Source organism: Sabethes cyaneus, chromosome 3 (genome assembly GCF_943734655.1).
Source record: "Sabethes cyaneus chromosome 3, idSabCyanKW18_F2, whole genome shotgun sequence".
Classification (NCBI taxonomy): Eukaryota; Metazoa; Arthropoda; class Insecta; order Diptera; family Culicidae; genus Sabethes; species Sabethes cyaneus.
Genome location: NC_071355.1, coordinates 113,083,946 through 113,107,782, shown reverse-complemented (window position 1 = coordinate 113,107,782; position 23,837 = coordinate 113,083,946). Strand labels below are relative to the sequence as shown.

The 23,837-nt window shown below is 36.9% G+C and overlaps 1 protein-coding gene across 4 annotated transcripts in view; it reads right to left on the bottom strand.

The window, feature by feature from the left end:
- The window catches only part of LOC128743575 (uncharacterized), a 551,236-nt gene that overhangs the window by 456,104 nt on the left and 71,295 nt on the right, over positions 1-23,837 (bottom strand). For 3 of the 4 annotated variants that reach the window (XM_053840175.1, XM_053840179.1, XM_053840178.1), the window contains exon 2: positions 19,835-19,926. In XM_053840175.1, the coding sequence (XP_053696150.1) occupies positions 19,835-19,873 (39 nt within the window). In that variant the 5' untranslated portion in view covers positions 19,874-19,926. Of the gene's footprint in view, positions 1-19,834; positions 19,927-20,552; positions 20,660-23,837 lie in introns of those variants that run through there. The other variant, XM_053840176.1, reaches the window with a different exon arrangement.

The window sequence follows — 23,837 nt, the reverse complement described above, 5'->3', positions numbered from 1 at the left end:
CCCTCGACGGCAACTTAACCTGGCTCAAAATTTCTCGCCAATGGGCATACAGTGGGATTTCGAATTTGGCATGCCTCGATTTTGGCAACAAAAGTATCCATTTTTGGCAACATAAAATATTTTACTTCCAAAAATATGCTTTAATATCAATCGATTTCCGCATACATACTTTAAATGACGAAAAATTATTGCCCTAAGTGTGTCCATGAAAAAAAGTTTGCGATTTCGAACAATATTATTTTTATTGCCGTAGGACTACGTTTAACCGCAGGTCGCCAAAAACTGACATGCACCACGCGGATAGCTCTTGGCGGATTTTATAAACATAAAAAGGTTGCAATCGTTGATTAATAACCTTTAGTCAATTTCTAACGCACTCCCATTAAATTTTTTCATCTTAAAAAAGGGTCTCGATTTTGGCATGGTTTCGATTTTGGCAACATAGGCGACACGCATTTGTTGCCAAATTCGAAATCCAACTGTATTTTGCAAAACAATTACAATACAGGCTGCGATTTATGTTCATTGCGGAAGTGTAATTGATGATTTTTATTTACTTTATATGAGCAATCTGCCCTTTAAAACTTTAAAAGGACGTAACTAAATACAACTTACCTATACTTACTCAGCAATTTATTGTAAAAAGGATCTATCAAAATTCAAAAGTGCTTTGATTATGTTCAAATTTAGTAAATTTTTTCCGTTTTACCTTTGTTATACTATAACAGAGGTTTAGGAATTGGTCGAAAAACACGAAATTGATCCGAGGCCCGGAGGGCCGAGCCACATATACCAATCGACAAGGTTCGACGAACTGAGCAATGTCTGTGTGTGTGTATGCGTGTATGTATGTGCGGGGCGCAACTTTTCTATCGCCTGTTTCTCGGAGATGGCTGAACCGATTTGTTCGCTATTACTTTTGTTTGAAAGGTATTATTGTCTACTATATCACTATTGAATAGCTTCGAGGTCCGACATTTCGTTTAAAAGTTATGAGTAAAAAAGTAAAAATTACGTGACACGATTTTCTCCGGAACCAAATGATCGATTTCAACGATCTTGGTATCGAATGGAAGCTCTTATTAACACTAAAATTTTCGGGTAAATTTCATTGAAAACAAACAAGTAGTTTAAAAGTTATGCTTAAAAAACCTGTTTTGACAAGGTAATAAATATCGCCTGTTTCTTAGAGATGACTAAACCGATTTAGGCGTTATTAGACTCATTTGAAAGGTAACATAACCTAATAGATCACTATTGATTTGTTTTTTGATTGGACGTTTAATTTGAAAGTTATGAGCAATTGAATACAACACATTAAAATTTACAATAATTCATAACGATTTCATCTAAGATGATTTATCTAGTTTGAATTATTTTGGCATCAAATTAAAGATTTTAATGCTTCAAATATATCTGCAAAACTTCAGAAGAATCGGTTTTGTCGATCAAAAGATATTAACCCTCCAACACTCGCGCAAACTTTTGTAATACGAGTTACTCGCGCGCACAATGACCCAAAGCCAAAAAGACCTGCGCACTAGAATTTTGACTCGGAAAACTTGGTTTTAGGTTTATCAAACCTTCGGAAGAATTTCTTGAAATTTAAAGTTCTATCATCTGGTACAATTTAAATTTTGATTAATCCCCCTAAAAGTGAAATAAAAAAAATATTTTTCTTCAGTTTCAATGAAACACATTGATGTGTTCTGCAAAGTTTTAGAACACATTATTACAAGAAATTTTGTTGAATACAGTAACCTTCTATCTATTCAGCGAAGATAGAAAAAACTTATTCATTGTATATGAATTTGTACAATCAGGTTTTTCTATTTTAGCTCTTTTTGTAATTGTTGTATGACTTTTTCGAGTATTACAAAATTGTATAAATAGTAAAAATACACAACTTTGATGAATATAGTATACCTCTATATTTGTTTGTTTAGGTACTGTAGAACTTTGATTAAAAAATGCCTTAATTTTGACCCCGAATGACTCGACTACCAACAGATACATTTACATTTTATATTTGCTGATAGTTTTGCTGCATACAAATACCATTTTTCCATATGAAGAAACGAGAGAAAATTCCAGGGCCAATAGCGGTACACCTCACATGCTGATTGCTTCGTTTCTGTGATGTCAGCTTATGCTGATCTATTTTTCCAACAATTTGAAGTATTAATGCATTGAATAATTATGATGTTTTGCTCATAACAAGTTAATTGAAGAATATACGTTAGTTGAACAGCGATTTGTAACTTTATAACAATAAGGCATTCAAAAACCTACACGTGTTGTACAAAATGCAACAGCGTGAGTAACCGAAGGTTATTAAAAATTGGTGAAATTTATTCAAGAAAGCTTTATTGATGTCAATCAAAAAGAATGGCATTACAGAAATTTATGCGTAGTTCAAAAACTTATAAACTAGACTTTTACTACGCAATGTATATGTTAAATAATATTTCCTCTTACAACTTGCTTTTACTTGCACTTAATCAAATTAGTAACAACCAACTTACCTTTACTCAGTAATTTCATGTAACAAAGGATCTATCAAAATTTATAGTTGCTGCTATTTTGTTCAAATTTTGTAAACTTATTCAATTTCCAAAATTTTTATGAAAACCAACGCACTACGCAACGTTAACCAATGAATAAATTATGTTCCGAAGACGTTTGGCGTTTAGGTTGGCTTTTTCTAAGGCCATCTCCCAAAAATCATTGTTTTGCCAAACTTATTTTCAAATAACTTTTGGGCAACCAAATCGATTTTAATGATTTTACTATCAAATAAATGGTTTTGTCCTTCTTTATATTTAAATGTCAGTCCAAGTTATATGGAATAAATTGTAAAGCGTCAACTAACAGTTGAATTATGTTCCCAAGATGTTTCGAGTTCTGTATCAAATAACATGTAAGATGGTATAGCAAAGGTTCCTTTCACCAGCAGGTGGATTAAATCCGGTTTTGACGTGGGACTACGTCTTACGGCAAGTTTTGAGATAGGGTGTCATTCCAAAAAATCGAAAAATGCGAGCGTCACGAAAAATGAAAGGTTTTGAGCGCTAATAGCTCAGCAGTTTTCCGATCGATTTTCAATATTCTTACACCAATCGATCGGAAAATCTTCTAAGAACTGACCCAAATGAAGAAAAGTATGGATTCTTGATGTTGAACTATTGAAAAATTGAAAATAATGAACCTATGTTTTACCAGAATTCTCGCTTCGTGATTGGTTGGAAGATTCTTTACGATGATCTAAACCTATATCAATTTGATATCTGTGCTTGGGAAGTAAGCCAAAACAAGTGACGAAGTTCCCTCATTTCAACAAGATTTCTTAACACCGCGTTTAAACCTAGACCATTTTGATGTCCTTGCTTGGGAAGTACGCCAGAAAGAGTGTTAAAGCCCCCTCGTGCCAACAGATTTCTTACGAACGCGATTAAACCTAGTCCAATTTGATGTCTGTGTTAGGGAAGTATGCCAGAAAAAATGACACAAGTTCGTTGTTCCAACAGATTGTAAATTCTTTACTGCGAGACGATTAAACCAAGGCGAATTTGATATCTGTGTTGGAAAAATGTGCTACAACTGTAGTGTTCGGTTACAATACGACTCTGTATGAAAACGCATGCTTGCCGTTTCATTAGAAGTGTAGTGAAAAGATGGGCTGTTGATAAAATAGGATTGAATTGGTAAAATCCCTTCAACGTGGGGAACCATGGGTAATAAAAACAATCTTTAATTTCAGTAAGGTAGCAGGAAAGCAATAGTTTGTGTTCTTGATTTTGTTAAGTGGTTTTCAAATGCACAATCTTTTGAGAATTGAACGTATGCAATGTTACTACTTTGATAAATGTTACATACAACGCATGTAGCATGTATATATGTTGCATATAGCATGTATACATGAAGAATCGAATGATTACAAGCATGAATACATGCTACTATCACTACAAAGAGACTTACGTAGTCCTGCGTCACCTATATATGCGGTCGTGTCTTGTACACAACCCCTCTGATTTTTTAAAGGAATTTCGGAATTTACGCGGTTTACGTGATTTTCGGAATTTACGTGGATGTGCTCAAAACGTCTTTTTTATACGTACCGTGACCGTACCAAATTCTGCGCATTTTTCTTTATATAAGTATTTTTTAGCATTGTGCATAACTATGATCATTGCGTAATTTTTTTTTATAAATGTCTGTTGAATATTACGCCATTATTCACAAACGGGCCATAATATTTGAGAGCGAAATAATTTAACGTGAAACATAAAGTATTTTTTTATGGCAGAAAACATCGTCGTTAGCGTTGCAACGCTAAGATTATCCTTCTACAAAATTAACAAATTTATGATCGAAATTCTTTGCAATGATCAAATTAGCCAGCATAATTAGAAAGAATAATTAGTTTTAGTCATGTTTTAGACAAAAAGAGTGATTGCATGCATTGCTTTCCTTAGAAAAATGCGATGCAATAATGCGCAGATTTAGGCACAGATTTTTTATTCATGTGCCAAATTCTGCGCAGTAATGTATCCTACAAAGAAATTACGAAAGAATACGCAACCGCACCCAAATGGCTGAGGTATAGAGGCATGAAAATTCAAGTAGAATCTTTAACTTGCATTGATTGGAATACTGTGCTGTGTCTCGGGGTCCGAACCTACGAGCGCCAGTTCATGAAACCATGTCTTCTATTTTTTTTTAATGTCCAACCTCATGGGGCTGTCAGAGAGTGGGGAAGTGGTTTCTATATGAAAACACAATTTTTAGTATTACATAGTCTAAAGTGTAATGTTCAGTATGCAGAAAACCCGAATCAATTCGCCCTTAACATTATCGGGAATAAAATATTTAAAATGAGGCAATCAAAATGATAACAATATTTCTTTGCTACCCTGACAGCACAAGAAGGCCGGATCATGGATTCCCGCATAATCAAAAACTATTGGCAAAACGGTAGGTATTATAAATGTACTATATGACTAACAGTGATTGTTCGTCATATAGTTTCATATCATTTGCTACCATTCGAAGTCATGGTTGTTTAACCATTGAGGTACGATATTGTATATAGTTAGTACTAAATAAATAGCAGGCTTCATTCTCGGTTTTTTGCTCAGTAGATGCTCAATTGACTATAGCGCTTCAACTAAACAGAATTCGAAAAAGTGGTGTAAAGGGCGATTGTAGAGCTTATTATTGTCTACATTATTGTTTAAGAAAGTATGGTTTTATCTTCTGTATTTTCGGCGCTATGGGGCTGCTACCCCGTTGGTAGCAAAAAGAGCGCTCATTTGGCTACCAACGGGGTAGCAATCGCATAGCGCCGTAAATACAAAAGATAAAACCATACTTTCTTCAACAATAATGTAGATAATAATAAACTCTACAATCGCCCTTTACACTACTTTTTCGAATTCTGTTTAGTTGAAGCGCTATAGTCAATTGAGCATCTACTGAGCAAAAAACCGAGAATGAAGCCTGATAAATAGTAAGAACGAAATACCGACTATGTTTCCTATTGTTACCATTTGTTGTATAGTATGCTAAATGCAAAAACAGCCATTTTGTTTTACAATTTTCAAGTGAGATGTTGTGCGTCGTCAACTCCTCCGATAAACAATATTAAAAATGCAGGTAAAACATACTAAATATGATTTTATTTAATTCATATCATATAGTTTTTCTTTTCTTAGTTATCCGTCCGGTGCAAGTAAGTTTTTGGCAACCTGCGGTAAGACGTAGTCCTACGGCAATAAAAATAATACTTCTTTATTTCTTTCTTTACTGTAGCGTACGTGTACTGTTCGTAACATTCATTTTTTCGTCATTTAAGGCTTGTATGCGGAAACTGACTGTTATTTAAGCATATTTTTTGAAGTGAAATATTTTATGTTGCCAAAAACGGATTATTTTGTTACTAAAATGCCCAATGTGAAATCCCACTGTATAATGGCCCTAAATTCACAGAGGTGGTGATATGGATAACCAGAATAACAGTGTATCAACACAACTGAGTACGCAAAACGGTTTTATAAACGTGCAGTGCCATTCAAATCTTTGCTTTCCACGCGCTGCCTCGTTCTTAAATTGCAAAACGTGCTGCAACATTTCTTTAATTCAGCCATAATATTTTTTGTAAACATTTTATTAGACAGCAAGTTGCTGCCTTGTATTTATATTAAAACAATATCAGACCTCACCATATCCTCCATTCGCCAACACAATTGCAACAAAAATATCCATAACCGAAAAATCTTACATTTTTTACCAATCGAAAAAAGAACGATAATCATCCAATGATCGCAATCCTTTCTCATCTGCGAAAATTATCGGCTGGCGATCCTTTTCCGTGATATTTACACACAAAGCGAATCACGAGAGAGTGAATCGCATTCCCCATGGCGCGTACACGTTCAGGATACAATACGGAGAAAACTAACTCACAGGATTGCCGATTGTGCTCACACACGGAGCAGCATCGTACGATGAATATAGCAATACACTGATAGACGATGTCTTTTCATATACCGAGAAAAAGTTGAATGCCACTCGCAGTTTTCTCGCGGATCACCAACATTGCGCCAGAGGTTGAGTGGCTCAAACAATAGCATCGTTAGAAAGGCTAATTACTTTTTTCTTTACGAAACCTAGTGATAATTACTCTTCAGGATCACAAGATTTTAAGAAAACTGTGTTTGAAATCCAGATGTCAAACATCCAGATGTTACACACTTTTCATATGTTTGGAGGTAATGCCTCAATATATTACGATATCTCAAGAATCTGTCCTATATACAGCTGAAAGTTGAATGCCATTTTTTTGCGGTTGTGGTTTATGGTAAACGCTCTTAATTTACGGTGTCGTAAATTGGATAACTTTGTTTGACTGATTGCACCCATAGCAAGCAATAAAGTAAAGCAGAAGTTGGTGAATCACCGACCATGAATATTATCCAAAAGGTTTCCCATACTTGCTTATATTGCTGCAAAAAACGCATTTATAACAAAAGATGTTTAAACGAGTAGAAATAATTTCAAATAAACAGGACATAAAGCGGTGAATTGCAGCAATACTGTGTGCTGCCCCAAATGTGCAGAGGAACATCCTATTGGTCAATGCAAAGCAGACACCGAAAAATGCATCAATTGCATCACTCTAAATGAACACCAAAAGCTACCTCTCGGCGATCAGCTAGATGTGAATCATGCATCCTGGAGTTCCAAATGCCCGTTGTACCTAAAACATCTCAAGAAGTCAAGGCTCAAAATCGACTACACCGCGTAGCAATCAGTGAAAACGTTAACATGGAATGAAACCTGCTCTGGACCGATGGTTCTGTACGACGAGGACAATGGACCACTATCAGCTCTATCAGGACAATTCATCGCAGTCACGAACACAACAGAAGACCAGAAATTTCCCGCTGCTCCTACAATGACATCCGAGTGCCCATTTGACAACGTGGGATTATCTGTTCTGTCAGGTAATTATACAATGGGTATATGTCCGCCCGAAGCGACCATAGATGCTACACACTCTCAAAACAACCTCCTTCCACATGAACCGTCCTGGAGCATGCCTGGAGTTTTCGGTGAGGAATCTGTCATCATTGCAACTTTACCAGCTCCGGCTACACCAACACAATTCGGCGCAGGTGTCAGCACAACAGGAGATGTGTACATTTCTGCTGCTTCATCTACCTTCGAACCTGTGAACCCTACTACATCAGCACTAACTAGGCAGTTAGCATCCACTACGTTTTCTGAGAGGTGTGCCGTAGCTCCGACGACAGTTAAAATTCCAGCTTCTGACAACATAAAAGCGCTATCGACCTTCGAACTTCCAGACTCCGGACTTAGACAACAATGTTTCATCACACTTTCTGACAACGTGGGATTATCTGTTCCGTCAGGTAAATATACAATGGGTATATGTCCGCCCGAAGCTATCGTAGATACTACACACACTGAAAGAGATCTTCTTCCATATGAACTGAACGGGGAGGTGCTGCATAACGATCAACTTGTGCCCAGACAAGAGTCTCTTACCAATACAACAACACCGGCTACCAGAACTGCATTTCGTCGCACTGAGAGCTCAATTACAGTGTACTACCAGAATGTAAGAGGGCTTCGAACCAAGATCGAGGATTTGTTTCTAACTGTTTCGAACGCAGAGTACGACATAATCGCTCTAACTGAAACATGGCTTAATGAAGAGATTCATTCTGTACAACTGTTCGGCACCAATTACACGGTGTACCGGAACGATCGCGATCCCATTGCTACAGGGAAAAAGAGAGGAGGTGGAGTTCTCATTGCGGTTTCGTCCAAGATTAATTTTTCTAAGTCCACATCTCGAGTTAGCAACAGTGTAGAGCATCTTTGGGTGAACGTGTATGGGTCGGGTAGCACCGTTGCCGTTGGTGTAGTCTATATAGCACCTGAGCTTGCGGTTAAAACCGAGCTCATCGAACAGCATATTGAATCTGCCTTTACTATAACTGAATCACTACGATCGTGTGACTGCCATTTATTGCTTGGGGATTACAATCAACCAGGTTTAGTATGGACAAGCTCTTCTACTGGTTTTTTATATCCTGATCCATCCAAATCAAGATTTTCCACTCCGAGCTCCGTTCTCGTTGATGGAATGGTTACGATGGACATGAAGCAAATTAGCGGTGTTAAAAATAACAGAGACCGTACCTTAGACCTCATTTTTATTAATGCCGAGTTTGTTCCGAGGTGCTCTGTATCAGAGGCAGTTGAGCCTCTAATTCAGGCGGATTTATTTCATCCAGCTCTTGTTGCTAACCTTCAGTATACTTATCCGATTAACTACCATGACTGCGCTGACGAGACTGAATTCGACTTTCACAAAGCTGATTTTGCTGCACTTAGCCGTGCTATTGGGAATCTCAACTGGTCGCAGTTATTGGATGGTAGTATTGACAGCGCAGTGGAAATTTTTACCTCCCAGATGTCGCAGTTCTTTTATCGCTTCGTTCCTGCTCCACGCACTCGCAGAAAACCACCGTGGTCGAATCATCAACTTCGTGAGCTAAAACGCTTACGAGCTGCCGCATTGAAACGATAATCAACTGTCGCAACCCGTTTACAAAGCGTGAATTCAACTTCGCTAGTAGCAGTTACCGGACATTAAATCGTCATCTTTACTCAAAATATGTGCAGCGTAAGGAAACAGATTTGAAGCGTAATCCAAAAAGCTTTTGGCACTTCATGAACGAAAAACGCAAAACAAGTGGGCTACCGACAAGCATGTTCCTTGACACAAAAGTAGCTGAGTCTCACGAAGCGATTTGCAATTTGTTTGCTGACCATTTCTCTACAGTGTTTAAAATTGACCCTGCCAGTGATCAATCTATCAATTTGGCATTGAGATTTGTGCCCAGCGACGCTATTGATTTTAGAGTCATCAGTTTTACTGTGGAAGACGTTTTATATGCAATTCGAAAATTGAAATGTTCCGTAGCGGCTGGACCTGATGGCATTCCTTCAATCGTATTTAAGAAATGCGCTGACTCTATAGCAATACCCTTGACCATCATTTTTAATACGTCACTATCGCAGGCGAAGTTTCCCGAAAGGTGGAAAGAATCCACAATGTTTCCTATTCATAAAAAAGGAGATAAGCGTGATATCACCAACTATCGTGGGATTACCTCGTTGTGTGCTGGATCCAAACTTTTGGAAATTTTAGTAGGAGACGTACTTTTCGTTGCAGTCAAATCATACATCTCGCCTGCTCAACATGGTTTCTTCAAAGGCAGGTCAATTAATACAAATCTTGTCGAATTCTCATCGCTATGTATCAAGGCTATTGAAGACGGATACCAAATGGATACCATATACACTGATCTTAAAGCAGCCTTCGATCGTGTTGATCACCGACTACTGTTGGCTAAAATCAATCGCTTGGGTGCTTGTTCACATTTCGTTGGATGGCTGAAATCCTATCTGGTGAATCGCAAACTAAATATTAAGCTGGGTTCGTTTCGCTCCTACAGTTTTTGTAACAATTCCGGAGTACCTCAGGGGAGCAACCTGGGACCACTACTGTTCTCAATATTTTTTAATGATGTTTGCCTGCTTATACCTCATGCCTGCAAACTTTTGTATGCTGATGATCTGAAGATGTTTATCAGGGTTAAATCAACAGAAGACTGTCAGGAGTTGCAGCGGTTAGTGAAGCTGTTCGAGGACTGGTGTTGTTGGAATCAACTAGTAATTAGTGTACAGAAATGTTGTGTTATTTCCTTCACGCGCAAGAAAACGGTTATTGGATGGGATTACAAAATCGGCGGCTGCTCTCTTGAAAGAGTAAAAGTGGTTAAAGATCTTGGAGTCTTGCTAGATTCGCAGTTTTCATTCAGAGACCATTACTCGAGCATCATTACCAAAGCTAACAGGAACTTAGGTTTTATTAAAAGAGCCGCCAGTGGTTTCCGAGACCCCTACTGTCTGCGATCGCTATATTACGCACTTGTTCGTTCAATTTTGGAAACAGGATCAGTAGTTTGGAGCCCTTATGCAAGCTGCTGGACAAATAGAATTGAGGCTATCCAATCTCGGTTCGTAAGATTTGGTTTACGATTGCTTCCGTGGAATGACCCAACACGCCTGCCACCGTATGAGGATCGCTGTCGTTTATTCGGAATGGAGACCTTACAGCGTCGTCGCAAGTCAGCCAGAGCTTTATTTGCGGCCAAACTATTGCTCGGAGACATCGATTCACCGCCACTTCTAGAGAAGATCAATCTGAACGTGCCAGTTGTACTCCTAAGATCCAGAGAGTTCTTGAGACTGAATTTCAGACGGACGAACTACGGTAGAAATGATCCTGTTTATGCTATTTTTTGTGAATTTAATAATGTGTACCACTTGTTTGATTTTTCTCAATGTGCGTTAAGTTTCATAAAAACCTTGAAGAATTTTAACTTGTCCGTGTGATGTAAATAGTAGTAGTTCTAGTTTTAATTTTTATTCATGTAGACGAGACTTGTCCGATGGATTAATAAACAACAATAACAATAACAATAAATAAACTTGAGCATAAAGAAAAAATCATTCTTGTTGTGACTTTTTTTCTCGAAAATGAATTTTTGCAAACTGGCACAAATAATGAGGGCGAGTAAAGGTTAAAATTCCTGGAGCATTACTGATCCGTTGCAATTGCATATTAAAAGATAACTAATTCAGTAAAACAGATTACATGGTAGTTTAACATATTTTGCGATAGTCTTTCAGCAGGGTGGCCAAAATAGGAACACAGAGTGGCGAATACAAGAACACTATGACCAAAATAGGAACCCAGCAGAGGTTTTTCATTCGACAAAAATTAAAACAAAAGAGCAAATTTCTCTCAAATAAACTTATACATGATGAAGATTAAGACTAAAATTACCTGTTGATGATATCAAACATATTTAGTTTATTCGTTTTTTTAAAACATCGTCGATATCCTTTAAAGTTGGACAAACTATGGCCAAAACTGGTGGTTTTACCCTACTTATTTTACTTTCATATCAAATTTCATTCACTTCATTATTATTCATTTTAAATGATCAAATATATTTCGAATTATACATATGCTGTTTGAAATATCAGGGGTGTTAAATGAATGGAGGGCTGGAGGACGGACGTGTGTGATTTGCCTGAATCACCTGGGAGATGGCCCCCCCTAAAGGCCCGATAGGAGTTTAACACGCCCTTCCCTTTTTTCCCCATCACGCAAGTTCAGTTTGTACGGCGAAATCGTTGATCAAGTAACCGGATGTTTATGTTGGAAGGGGTTCTTATCTTTCCGTGGAATGTGCGTAAGTGCCTCTGCTTACGAGTCCACCCAACCCCTTTTGGCCCTTCTTACAACATATACGTGAAAGCTGCTCGGTGAACAATTTCGATTCTACAGTCATTCTTCTTGCATCCATAGGTATATCCTTTAAGTGATGGTGGTATACATACATACATACATACAACTAGCATAGGAAAAGAAATCGTCACTCGGTTTGTTTACACTTTGCAGACTGGCCCTTTTGAAAAGTTGGTGCCGAATTGTTGCATTTTGACGTAGGACTACGTCTTTGTTTACTATCTGCGACTGGGTAGCACTTTGTGAAAACGAAAATAGACGTGTAACGTTGGAATGAAAGATTTCAAATTCTAATAACTACTGAACGAAACTGAACAATTTATATGTCGTTGGAAAGATAAAATGATCAGCAATTTTATGGAGGAACGAGAGAGCAATTTTATGCCCGGCGTAAGAGGGGGGGCTCCTATACAAATGAAACACAAATTTCCTCAAAACTCGAGAACTAATCAAGTAAATGGAACCAAATTTGGCATGTGGGGGTTTTAGGAGGTAAGAATTTTATCTGTGGTAAACAGAGGCCTCTTACCCTTCTAAGAGGGGGGGCTTCCATACAAATGAAATACAAATTTCTTCATAACTCTAGAACTAATCAAGCAAATGGAACCAAATTTGACATGTGGGAGTTTTGAAATATAAGATTTTTTTCTATGGTATACTGAGACCCCTTCCCCTTTTAAGAGAAGGTTAAGCAAATGGAGCAAATGGAAATTGGAAGCTAATTAAGCAAATGGAACCAAATTTGGCATGTGGGTGTTTATGGAGACATGAATTTATTTTATGATGGTTTGAGACCCCTCACTCCTGTGGTAGGAGGATAAGGATTCTCATACAAATAAAACAAAGATTCTTGCGTATGTGCCATATTTTCTGCTATGTAACAAGCGGTAAGCTGTGAAAGTAAACTAGTAAAACCTTCTAGGAGCAAAAGACAGTGAATCTTACGTGCCTGTTGCCATTCATGTCAAAAGAGAAGGACATTCGAATGACATGTCAAATATGCGTTGAACGTGCTTTGGCTTTAATGTTATTTGTAACCAATGGCCTTTTTAAAGGTCACAAACGAGTAACAGTAAGTTCATTTAAACATGTTAATACAATAATCTGTGGGCTGGTCATTTATTACTATTCCAACCTTTATGATGCATACAAGTAATTTTTAATGAAATCGATATCTCAATGATTGCAGGCGTTGTACTTATGAACCCTTGTCCACGTATTTTCAAAGCCACCATTAATGCAATGAAGAATTGTATCTAAATATTTCGCTCTTCTCTTTTAAACATTTACTTAAACAACGGCACTCACAGATTCTTATAAACATGCATATGCCAGAAATGCAGTTTACAGTAGTCTTTGTACTAATGATCTGATATAGTCCTACGTCACCCATTCGTACAACCTTTAGGGCTGTATACCATGCAGTTTTTTCACTAACTCTTTTAAATCTAAACTTGCAGCAACTTAATAGGCAATTATGTCACATAAATAAATAAATAAATACATGCCAAATAGCAAAATATTAACTAATTTCCTAACTAGTTAAATAGCAACTGTAACCTAAACACCCTTTCCAAAGAAAGCTACTTCTTATACTTATTACTAAGACACTAGCGCCGCCCATTGAGTAGATTCTTAATTATTTTTCGTACCATCTTGAAGGTAAGAATAATTTTATAATTTGAGTCATAAAAATCCTTTTGTTATAATTTTTTCACTGATGATAATGATGATGACTTAAAAAAAAGTTTTCGCCCGGTTAAACGAGTCTAAAATCCGGATAATCTTGTACGACGTGGTAGGTGAGGTAGCCTCTCAGTTGGCCTCGAGGTACGATGCTGATCTAATAAGCTAGTCGTCGTATATTCGAATCTCGGCTGGGAGGCGCTGTTAGAGTCAATAATCAATAGTCGTAGCAACTTGCCCTGTAATTGTCCTGTACTCTAACGGCTGGCTGCGAAGTTTGTGATATAAAAAGAGAAGGTCAAAAAATGTTTGACAGTGTTGCCAAATTCCAAAATTTAAACTAAAAATCAGAGGGGTTGTGCACAAAACACGACCGCATAGGTGACGTAGGACTACGTAAGTCTCTTTGTAGCGATAGTAGGATGATCCATGTATGTAATAATACTATTCTTGATGTATATAAGCTACATACGTAACGTTTATCAAAGTAGAAACATTGTATACATTCAATCCTCAACCGATTTTGGAGTTATATCCATGAATTGATTGAATATATTTTATTAAAAAGAAACCAAGTCAGTAACTAAACCAAACAGCAAAAAAATTTTATATGTTTCTACGTTGAATAGTGCTTTTCCTCTGATAATCGGTAGACGGTACGCGTGAGTTTTCAAGAAGTTGAAAATTTTGCGCTACTTTTCTGCGGCTTACAAAAGAACACTGATAAAGCATTTACAATCTGCAGACGTTTTGGAAGTCGCAGAAAATGTCGCCCGTGACCAGAAAACTTATTTCCGTAATTTGTTGGTCGTCCGCAATAGCGAAAAATTCAACTTTTCCCTCGGTGCCTGTGTTATTATGGTATTAACTGGGCAAGAAAATATAATAAACTCTTCAATCGTTGTGTGGCCCTTGAAAGGACCGATTGTTTGATTATCATAACTCCAGCGTGCAATAAACTTGCACTAACGAACTTAACGTAATTCCCTGTTCGGTAAATTGGAATACCGATAACCACTAACCAGGCTTGTTGCAACGGACCAGCCGAAAAGATTCAGCAGCTATGCGATTAACAAAGCCGTTCGTGTATGGTCCTGAATCACGATGAAATACCACTCCAAGTGACCAGCTGCAAGTGACGTGGGATGCTTCTGGTCGTTTTGTTGTCGCGTGCAGCATATTTCCTGCCAATTCCAACACTTCAGCAGTCAGATATTTCATCACGGCAACGAAACGAGTCCGCCAACTCCAACATACTGCACTGCACACACACTGCAAAAGTGCAGGAGACGAGCGTGACTTTTGTTTGCCCTGGCAAACTATGTTGGCAGTAGCTCTGCTAGCATTTGAATAATGCTGTTCGCCGGCTTACCATGTGTTATGTACCAGATCAAGCGACAAGAAACGACCACACCCATTTTTAATGGTCCTTCATTCTATCATCTACGTGAAATAAAAAATAGAGCATTTCAATTTCAGTCTGAACAAAAGAGCAAAGTTACCAGTGAGCCGTTCGCCTTTTGCTGCCAAAGAAAAATTACGCTACGTATTATTACTGTAGCATTGGTGATGGATAAATTTGTGTTGCTAAAATGCAAAAGATGTTACTAAAACTCTTTCATTTGATTAAATCCAATTTCGTTTATTTTGACGCTTGACCGAACACATTTACTTGGAGCTAGTATATTTGTTGGCTACAACCAGCGCAACCAGCGACCAGCAGCAACAAGCGAACAGAAGCGCGAGAGGTGATCGGTTAAAATTATTTGATAAGAAGCGAACAATCAGATCAATCTAAATTAAATAGAATTAAAATCAGTGAGCAAAAATTCCGCAAATCTTAATGAGCATATGTTTCGTTCTTAAAAGAAAGGTTTTTCGACGTGATATGCTGGAAATTTAAGCCTTCTTTTCCGTCTTCTTGAGCAACAACAAAACAGTTTGGATGTTCGGAAAGACACTTCTCATAGCAGTGGTGACACGGAACAGCAATTTGTTCAACTCTTCGTTGTTGCGGATGGCCAGCTGCAAGTGACGATAATTCTGATCGGTTCCTTGTCGCGAGTAGCATATGTCCTGCCAATTCCAGAACTCCTGTCGGCAGATATTCCATCACGGCAACGAAATGAGTACTCCAGCTCCAACACCTCGCTTGGTGAATTAGCATGTCTTCGTTGCCTTATCCGTGGGAAGCAGCAACAGCTGAAGCTCAACAATTTTCGATCGGATTCTATAGGGCGTAAATTAAATTCAATCATAAGGAAACTTAACCCATAGCTTATATCGTATATATTTCTGTCATCCGTGCTAGGGAAGCACTGATGAGGGAAGGCAAAAATATGAAAATAATTCAAATTTTCAAAATCAATTCAAAAACAAAAATTTTTCAAATTCAATTTCAAAAACAAAATCAATAGTTTTCTATATTTTCAATCGATTTCCCGATCCATTGGTGTAAATATCTTGGAAATCTATTGAAAATTGGCTGAATTATAAGCCGAAGCGTGAAAACGCGTTTCTACTTTGATGACGTCATTTCCAACAACCAATCACGAAGCGAGAATTCTGGTAAAACATAGGTTCATTATTTTCAATTTTTCAATAGTTCAACATCAAGAATCCACACTTTTATTTATTTGGGTCAATTTTTAGAAGATTTTCCAATCGATTGGTGTAAGAATATTGAAAATCGATTGGAAAACCGCTGAGCTATTAGCGCTCAAAACCTTTCATTTTTCGTGACGCTCGCATTTTTCGATTTTTTGGAATGACACCCTATCTCAAAACTTGCCGTAAGACGTAGTCCTACGTCAAAAGCTAGCAGCACTGCTCAGGAAAATGTTACTACATACTTTATACATGCTTTCAAAACAGGGCATATAGACTCACTAAAAAATTATTTTGCTCTTGGTTTCACGTAAGAAATTGGAGGCCGCTTGCTTCAAAACGTTGTCTCTGGATCGTCAAGGAATAGGTAGCCTGGGGTAATATGCACCTTTTAAGGAAATCGTGGTTTTTCCCTATTAAAGCATAAAGCAAATATCAATCTTAACTACTGAGCATAATCTCATGAATATTAGTTAAAAGTTTCTGAAGCTATCATGCTGAAAACCTTAGTGAAAAAGGTGTGCAAAGTTATTTTTGTTACTGAGGCAAAAGTCTGAAAACGCAACTAGCCGGGGCAAAATGCACCCATGCATGTTTTGTATCAATTAATGGGAATATATTCAATGATTTCAATAACTGTAATACAATTCGTGCGTGCTAACTGACAATATCGTTTCTAGTTTTTACCAAATGCTGTGATTATATTTCCTAAGCGAGGGAGGGAAGATGAAATATTGAAGGTGTGATTCCTTTGGAATTCCGTGTACTCGAGTAGCATAATTTTTGAAACACAGTATTTAACAGCCTCCAGTGTTGACTGCAGTTGTTTAACAGTAGCTGATAACATATTAGATATTCGGACGTAATTGTGTATCATTTTTAAAAAGAAGCTAAGTAAATAAAGCATGTTTGCTGAGGGTGCATTTTGCCCCGAACTTACACAAAAAATGTTCCTGGTAAAAACAAAAGTAATAAATATCAAAACTTCTGATGTTTTATCAGAATTGTATAGCTCGAACCACAATTAATCGAAGTATAACATTTACCAGCGATTAATATGGTCGGAGCAGTAAAAAAGTGTTAGTGAAGCGAAGCAAACAGTTGCAGGTTATTTATAGAAAACATATTTTTGTTATTATTTACGTTTCCTTATTAGATAGAACTGCCAAATTCACATAGTAGCCATAGCAAACATCAATTTAACTGACAGAACTACTTTTTTATTTTTAAAGTGTGTTTTAGCTTAGAAACAAAGGGGGTGCATTTTGCCTCAACGGTGCTTATTACCCCAGGAACCCCTACTTTATTGTTTATTGGTCATTAAGGTATAGGCTACAAGCCCGTTGCCAAAAACTTTGTGACGATAAGTGATTCTAATGTAAAAAAAAAAAATCTGTGGAATACGATGGAGTCGGAACTTTTGAGATTAAAATGTATTCATTGAGAAAAAAAATAGAACTTTAGTTTTCAAATCAAATTCGGGGGCCGCTGGGGCGAAAACAAACAATGAAACTTTTTAATTTTAATGGGGTTACATACAGTTAGAATTCTAAAACAATCGATGTCTAATAATGTTTCCATTTCCGAGAAAGGCGATTTCTTAGATTACTAAGATCATGAGCTATGGCAACTACAAGAAGGTGTTATATGATACTAGCGCTGCCCGTTGAAATTTTTTTTAACTATTTTCTAAATCATCTTAAAAATGAAAGTCGCTTGAACAACATTTCCGAAGACCGCAATATTCAGCGCAAGATACAGCCCATTGGTCTCCCAATAGACGCTAAACTTAAAATAACCGTGGCTGCCTTCAAAACCTAGGCTGCCGTAAGAAATAAACGAACAAATTAAAAAAATTATAAATACGCACGTGCCACGTAGCGAGATAATTCTACACTATTTCCCTACTATCTGCAAAGCTGCTATTACTCAACCAATTTTCACGTTATATACGTATACGCATGTACGCTAGCGCCAACCAATGAGAAAATTCTGAACTTTTTTCCACACCATCTTGAAGGTGACAGTCACTTATATAAGCTTCTCGAAGACCACTACTTTCTAGGTAATCAGTAGCGTAAGTTACAGCATGTGTTGGCACATGAGATAAATGACTTCGGACCTCTATATTGTCAACTCGGTGATGAGGTTATGTCTGAGTCGCTTTTAAGCTGTAATTATTTATTTCGCATTTAGTTGTAAGTTTTAGCAAACTATTTTTGATTTTACAATTACTCACATTTTTAGTCCTACAATTTATGTTCGTACTGTCCAACTTTTACTAATAGTAACAATTACAATATAATTTTTAGAGATAATTTTAGCGTGACTTGTGTGCTTTTTAATCAAAGAAATTTTAATGTATTTTATTTGTATGTGAGTGTAGTCTGTTTGACGTAGCAATGAATTTATTTCTATATTGTTGGCTGATCCGAATAGGCTTACCGACGATTACTATTGATGCTCGGTCACCTGTAGCGTATTCAACCCTTTCGGTCCCGCTGACAACTTCTGCTCGATGCCGTTCGGAATAGCATGTACAGTAATATTAGGGGAATGTCGTCGTGGTTGGGCCATCTTTTGGTCCACAAATCTCATTTCAAAAGAAACTTTGGAAATTTAACAAAGGTCTTATTAATAGCTCGTATTTAGACCTTTGTATTTAGACCTTTGTTAAATTTCTAAAGTTTCTTTTGAAATGAGATTTGTGGACCAAAAGATGGCCCAACCACAACGACATTCCCCTACATATCTGGAAGCGCCACGTAGTGGGGCAATTCTGCACTATTTTCTATACCATCTGCAAGGCTGGTATTACTCAAACAACTTTCCTTAAGAAAGTAATATCTTAGGTTACACGGATTATAAACTATAGTAAATAAAACGAGGTTGCATACAAGCGCCGCACGTGGAGAATATTCTGAACTATTTTCAGTGCCACCTCCGAGATGACAGTCATTTGAACAACCTTCCAGGAGACTGCAACTTTCTAAATAATCAGTAGCGTAAGATACATCCTATACAAGCATATTACATATGCACTAGCGCCACGTAGCGAGAAAATCCTGAACTACTACTGCCTGCCCGCTAACCTACCTTTCATTAAAGATGATTATAATATGACTCCAAGATATGCACTTGCACCATTTTCACTCCAAGTAGTAATTCATTATAATCGCTTGGAATGAAAGGGGTACAAGTGCTTAACTTAGAAGGGAAGGGGTGTAAGTGCAAATAACATTTTTTAAAATATCTTGGAAATCCCGAAAATCAGTGTTTTCCCAGAGTTTTAATAGAATTTAATTAAGTAAAGTTTACACAACCATAGTGCGTCATTAGTTTTGCATTATATGACCTGACAAATTTTCTAGATGATGTTAACTTTGGAACTGATTTGCTCGAAATTTGCTTTTCGTCACTTACACCCCTTTCCTTCTGACCCATTCATTTGAGAAGTTTATTTTCCAAGTAACACCGTGTTATAATAATTATTAGTTTTAGTTTGGCATATTTAGACAGCTTGAAATAAAAATATACAACGAATGAAACTTTTGTTCGTCAATTACATGCGCTAGCTGCAAAACACAAAATTAATGAAATTACAAAAAAAAAGATTTTACTTACATTCAAAATTATTGTCAACAATACTATGAGTGGCAGCATTTTTTATTCAAATGTTTTCCGACAACAGACGATTTGATTTAAAAAACGTACACCTAAAATAAGAGAAAATAGTTTGGTCTATAGTTTAATATTTTAACTCAGAACTACTTTTTTATTTTCTATGCGCAAGTGAAAAGGCGGTGAAGGCTATCATAGCGGCAGCTAGAATCATGCTGAATAGCTACAGGCCTAGTAGTAGCAAGCGAGTGCTGCTGGCTAATGTATCATAGTCGATTGGTTCACGATAGGAGCTAGGCGGAATAGACCAAATCATCATACCGTCAATTGACAGATACTGGCGCCCTTGTTTACATTTTGGAAAATTTTTCTTTTCGTTTATAGCAAAAGTAGCGTGTGTTTTAGCATGTTACAGGCATAATGGCGTTTAAAATTTAGTCCTAATGCTATTTAAACAACAAACTTGCCGTTTAACAGCTGAAACTTTTTTGGTCTCTGCGATCTGTTTGTAAACAAGGGCGCCAGTATCTGCCAGATGACGTGAAAAGCTAAATATAGTAGACTCTCGGAAAAGTTAACTCTCTGAAAAGTTAATTGTTCAGAAAAGTTAATCGAATATCAGTTCTCATTCAACGCTCTAAAAAGTTAATTTTTGCCTTAACTTTTCTGAGAGTTTGAATTTATTGGTTGTCCAAGTGTTCGTCCGCACACGTGAGTTTACCTGCTATCTTTATTTCTCATTTTTCAGTTTATTGTCGCCTTTACACAGTTTCATACAGAGTCGCATCATAACTGGAATTCAATTAAACTTTTGTACCGGACAGTCGCAACAATAGTTCAATACGAGCACATAGTTACTTCAGGATTATTGATAACTCAGATGGATTTTAAATGCCAAAGAAGGAACAGCATGGAACTAAAAATAAGCGCTAACATTATCAAAACGTAGTCGCAGAAAAAACAAAAGTAAACAACCGATTATTTTAAACTTACTGAAAGGAACTAAGTATTATTTCATAAAGATCTTGCTACATATTTCTTTCCATTACAACTTCCAAATACATAAAAATGGGTATCCTATATCCCAGAATGCATTTTTCGCTTTTGTATTTATCATTTTTAGTGATTTTTAGGACTACTCGGAAAAGTTAATAGTTCGGAAAATTTAACCGTTATGTGTGCGACAAAAAAAACACCTTTAGCAGGGCGACAAGGGTACCCTGGTACCCAAAATTGATATTGTTATAACATCAATAATTTTAAACCGATTTTGATAAAATAGGTGTCGTCATTTGATTCGTTAATTTATCTAGTTCTGAATTCTTTAGCTATTTGGCCATCAAAAGACATACGGGGCCCGAAAATCCGGAATTCCGACAGACTGTCCGCTGTAGAGGTAGAGAACTGATTGTATTGCAGGAAAATCAGTCATGCGAATATAAAAACTCATACTAAAAATTCATACAATGAACTATTTCATATAATGAGATGAATCAGGTTGGTCATTCCGGAGTAGGTTCCTGTGGGGTCATGGGTGGCCAGTCTAGGATTGGAGGTAAAACCTAGCAATATGGGTATCAAAGGTCTTGGAATTAGTTCGGTAGGTGATATTTTTTACATTTCGTTGTATTTTGATTGGTTATTTCGAAAATGGTTTCTACGGGGTCACAGATCATACCGCAGGATTCAAGATAATGCTTAGCATTATCAGAACAGTTTAAAACGTAGAACCATCCGTTATACATTTGGAACCAGTTCCGAAATTATCAATCAGTACTAAACTGGCCATATCAGTTCAAAACATCTAAAAGATCCGCTAAACCAATTCTAATATTGGATTAGGCACCCAACTGGCCATCTGTAACCCTACAGGAACCCAATTCTGGAATGGTCAATGCGATCTAAAATCACCAATTTATATAATAAGATGAAAAAAGGGTCCACAATGTCAAGTTCAAAACTAATAGCTTTACTGAACGCTGATATTCTTTTAAAACAAGCGGCTTCCCTCGTTTTACCGGACGTTGCTCCGGAATTACCGATTCCCGGGAACTACATGTCATTTGATGGCCAAATGCTTTATCTAATCAAAACTAGATAAATGTACGAATCAAATGCCACTGGTTTCGTCCAAATCGGTTCAAGACAGCCAAAGTTATGAACATAGCAAATCATGGGTACCCGGGTACCCTTGTCGCCCTCCTACGTAATAAGAAAATTCAAGGGCCTCTCATTGCTAATCCCCTTTATGGATATGCACCAAAAAAACCTCAATTACTTAAGATCAACAAGTTTTACGATGTCGCAAAATTTAAAAAACGTATGTTTTAAATTGAATGAGTTATAACTATTTTTAAACTGAAAAGGTACCCGGATACCCTGTTGCACACATAACGGTTAATCGACCCATTCCCCAATCGATTAACTTTTCCGAGAGTCCACTGTATTACGTTCTGGCTCATCCGAGAAAGTCCAGTATTCAGATGACGGATTTCACGCCAACTCGTCTATGGGGTTGGTAGCACCCTCTCAGAATTCAATGAAACTTTTTGTGTGTAAAGAGTTCATGTAAATAAACAACTTTGCATACTTAGTTTTTCAAAAATTGGTCTAGACTAACTTTTACAAAGGACTTAATTTTTTCTCTTTTTATTAGGCCATTGCAAATTATTTTTAAAGTTTTTGTCCCCCCGCCCTTCAAAATTGGCTCTAAAAAAAATTGTTAAACTTGAGTAAAAATTTTTGTAGAAAAACTATTATTTGTGAGGTTTACAGCCTAAAGAGCTCGAAGTTTACGGAGTGTTAACGCTTCTAGCACGAAACAAAAGTGGAAGTACAAATAATGTAATTTCCGAAATTCGATTGCCTTCAAGCCGTTAGGAAGTATACTGAATTTTGATGGACCATAATTTGTAATGCGCGTTAGACCCAAGTTTGTGCAAGCTCTGCTCCTAATTAATTCATTCTCATTTCTTGTATTCAGAAAGTTAACTCTAGGTGAAAAACTGACATTATGATGAAAATTTCGATTGTGTAATGACACATTCCAGCGTTACGAGACACCATGAGCAACCGTTTTTTCGAAGCAAATTTGTTCATATTTTACCAACTGTATGACGAATATCTTTCAAAATAAGTGTTTTGAGCTGCTATTTAGTAGTACTTTTTCAATACGAGGGCGAAATATTTATTATAATAAGCATCATTGAATAGTGGCGGAAGACTTTTCGTTACGGGACACCATCGCAGAAAATGCGTATTCTGAACATGATTCAAACATTTGCAAAACTCTGCTCTGTTTCAAGTTTTTAAAGTGGACATGTTCCGAAAATTTTAAGCTGAAGGCAGCCTGAAACTCAAAATGTAAAAGTATTCAGGTTTTGTGTTTAGTTTTTAAGATATAATAAAAATCATTTCGTTACGGGACACCATGCGCTGTTGGGCAAACGGTATTCTGCAAATGGTGTCCCGTAACGAAAAAAGTAAACTGCATTATATAGTTTATTTTCTCTAGATTTCTGTTCAGGCCGTCATATTTTCTATATCTGGTCTATATTCACTATATTTTGTAACAATAGTGTACTGATTTGGTGTGTTATAGTCTGGTACGTAACGAAGTATATGTAAGGTAAAATTTACTTCCAGGTAAAGAGAAATACCCATGTGAGAACTATACTGAAGTATTATAATGAAATGCTTGCCTAATCTTAGGGTTTGAGCACATTAGTAATTGAAATGTAGGGGCTGTACATTAATTATGTAACGAGTTTTCCCATTGTTGACTAATCGCCCCCTCCCCCTATATAAGATTTTGCATGAGTTTGGCCAAAATAACAATATTCAAAAATTTTATTTAAAAAAATTTAAAACGGTAAAAAAGGTTCGTCTTGATGCGAAAGGTATGCTTTATCTGCGCTGCACGGTAAAATGGTATTAAAATTTAATAGCAATTATTCGAAAATTAGGTATTTTGTTTTACTTCAGACGTATCAGTTAACGTATCATA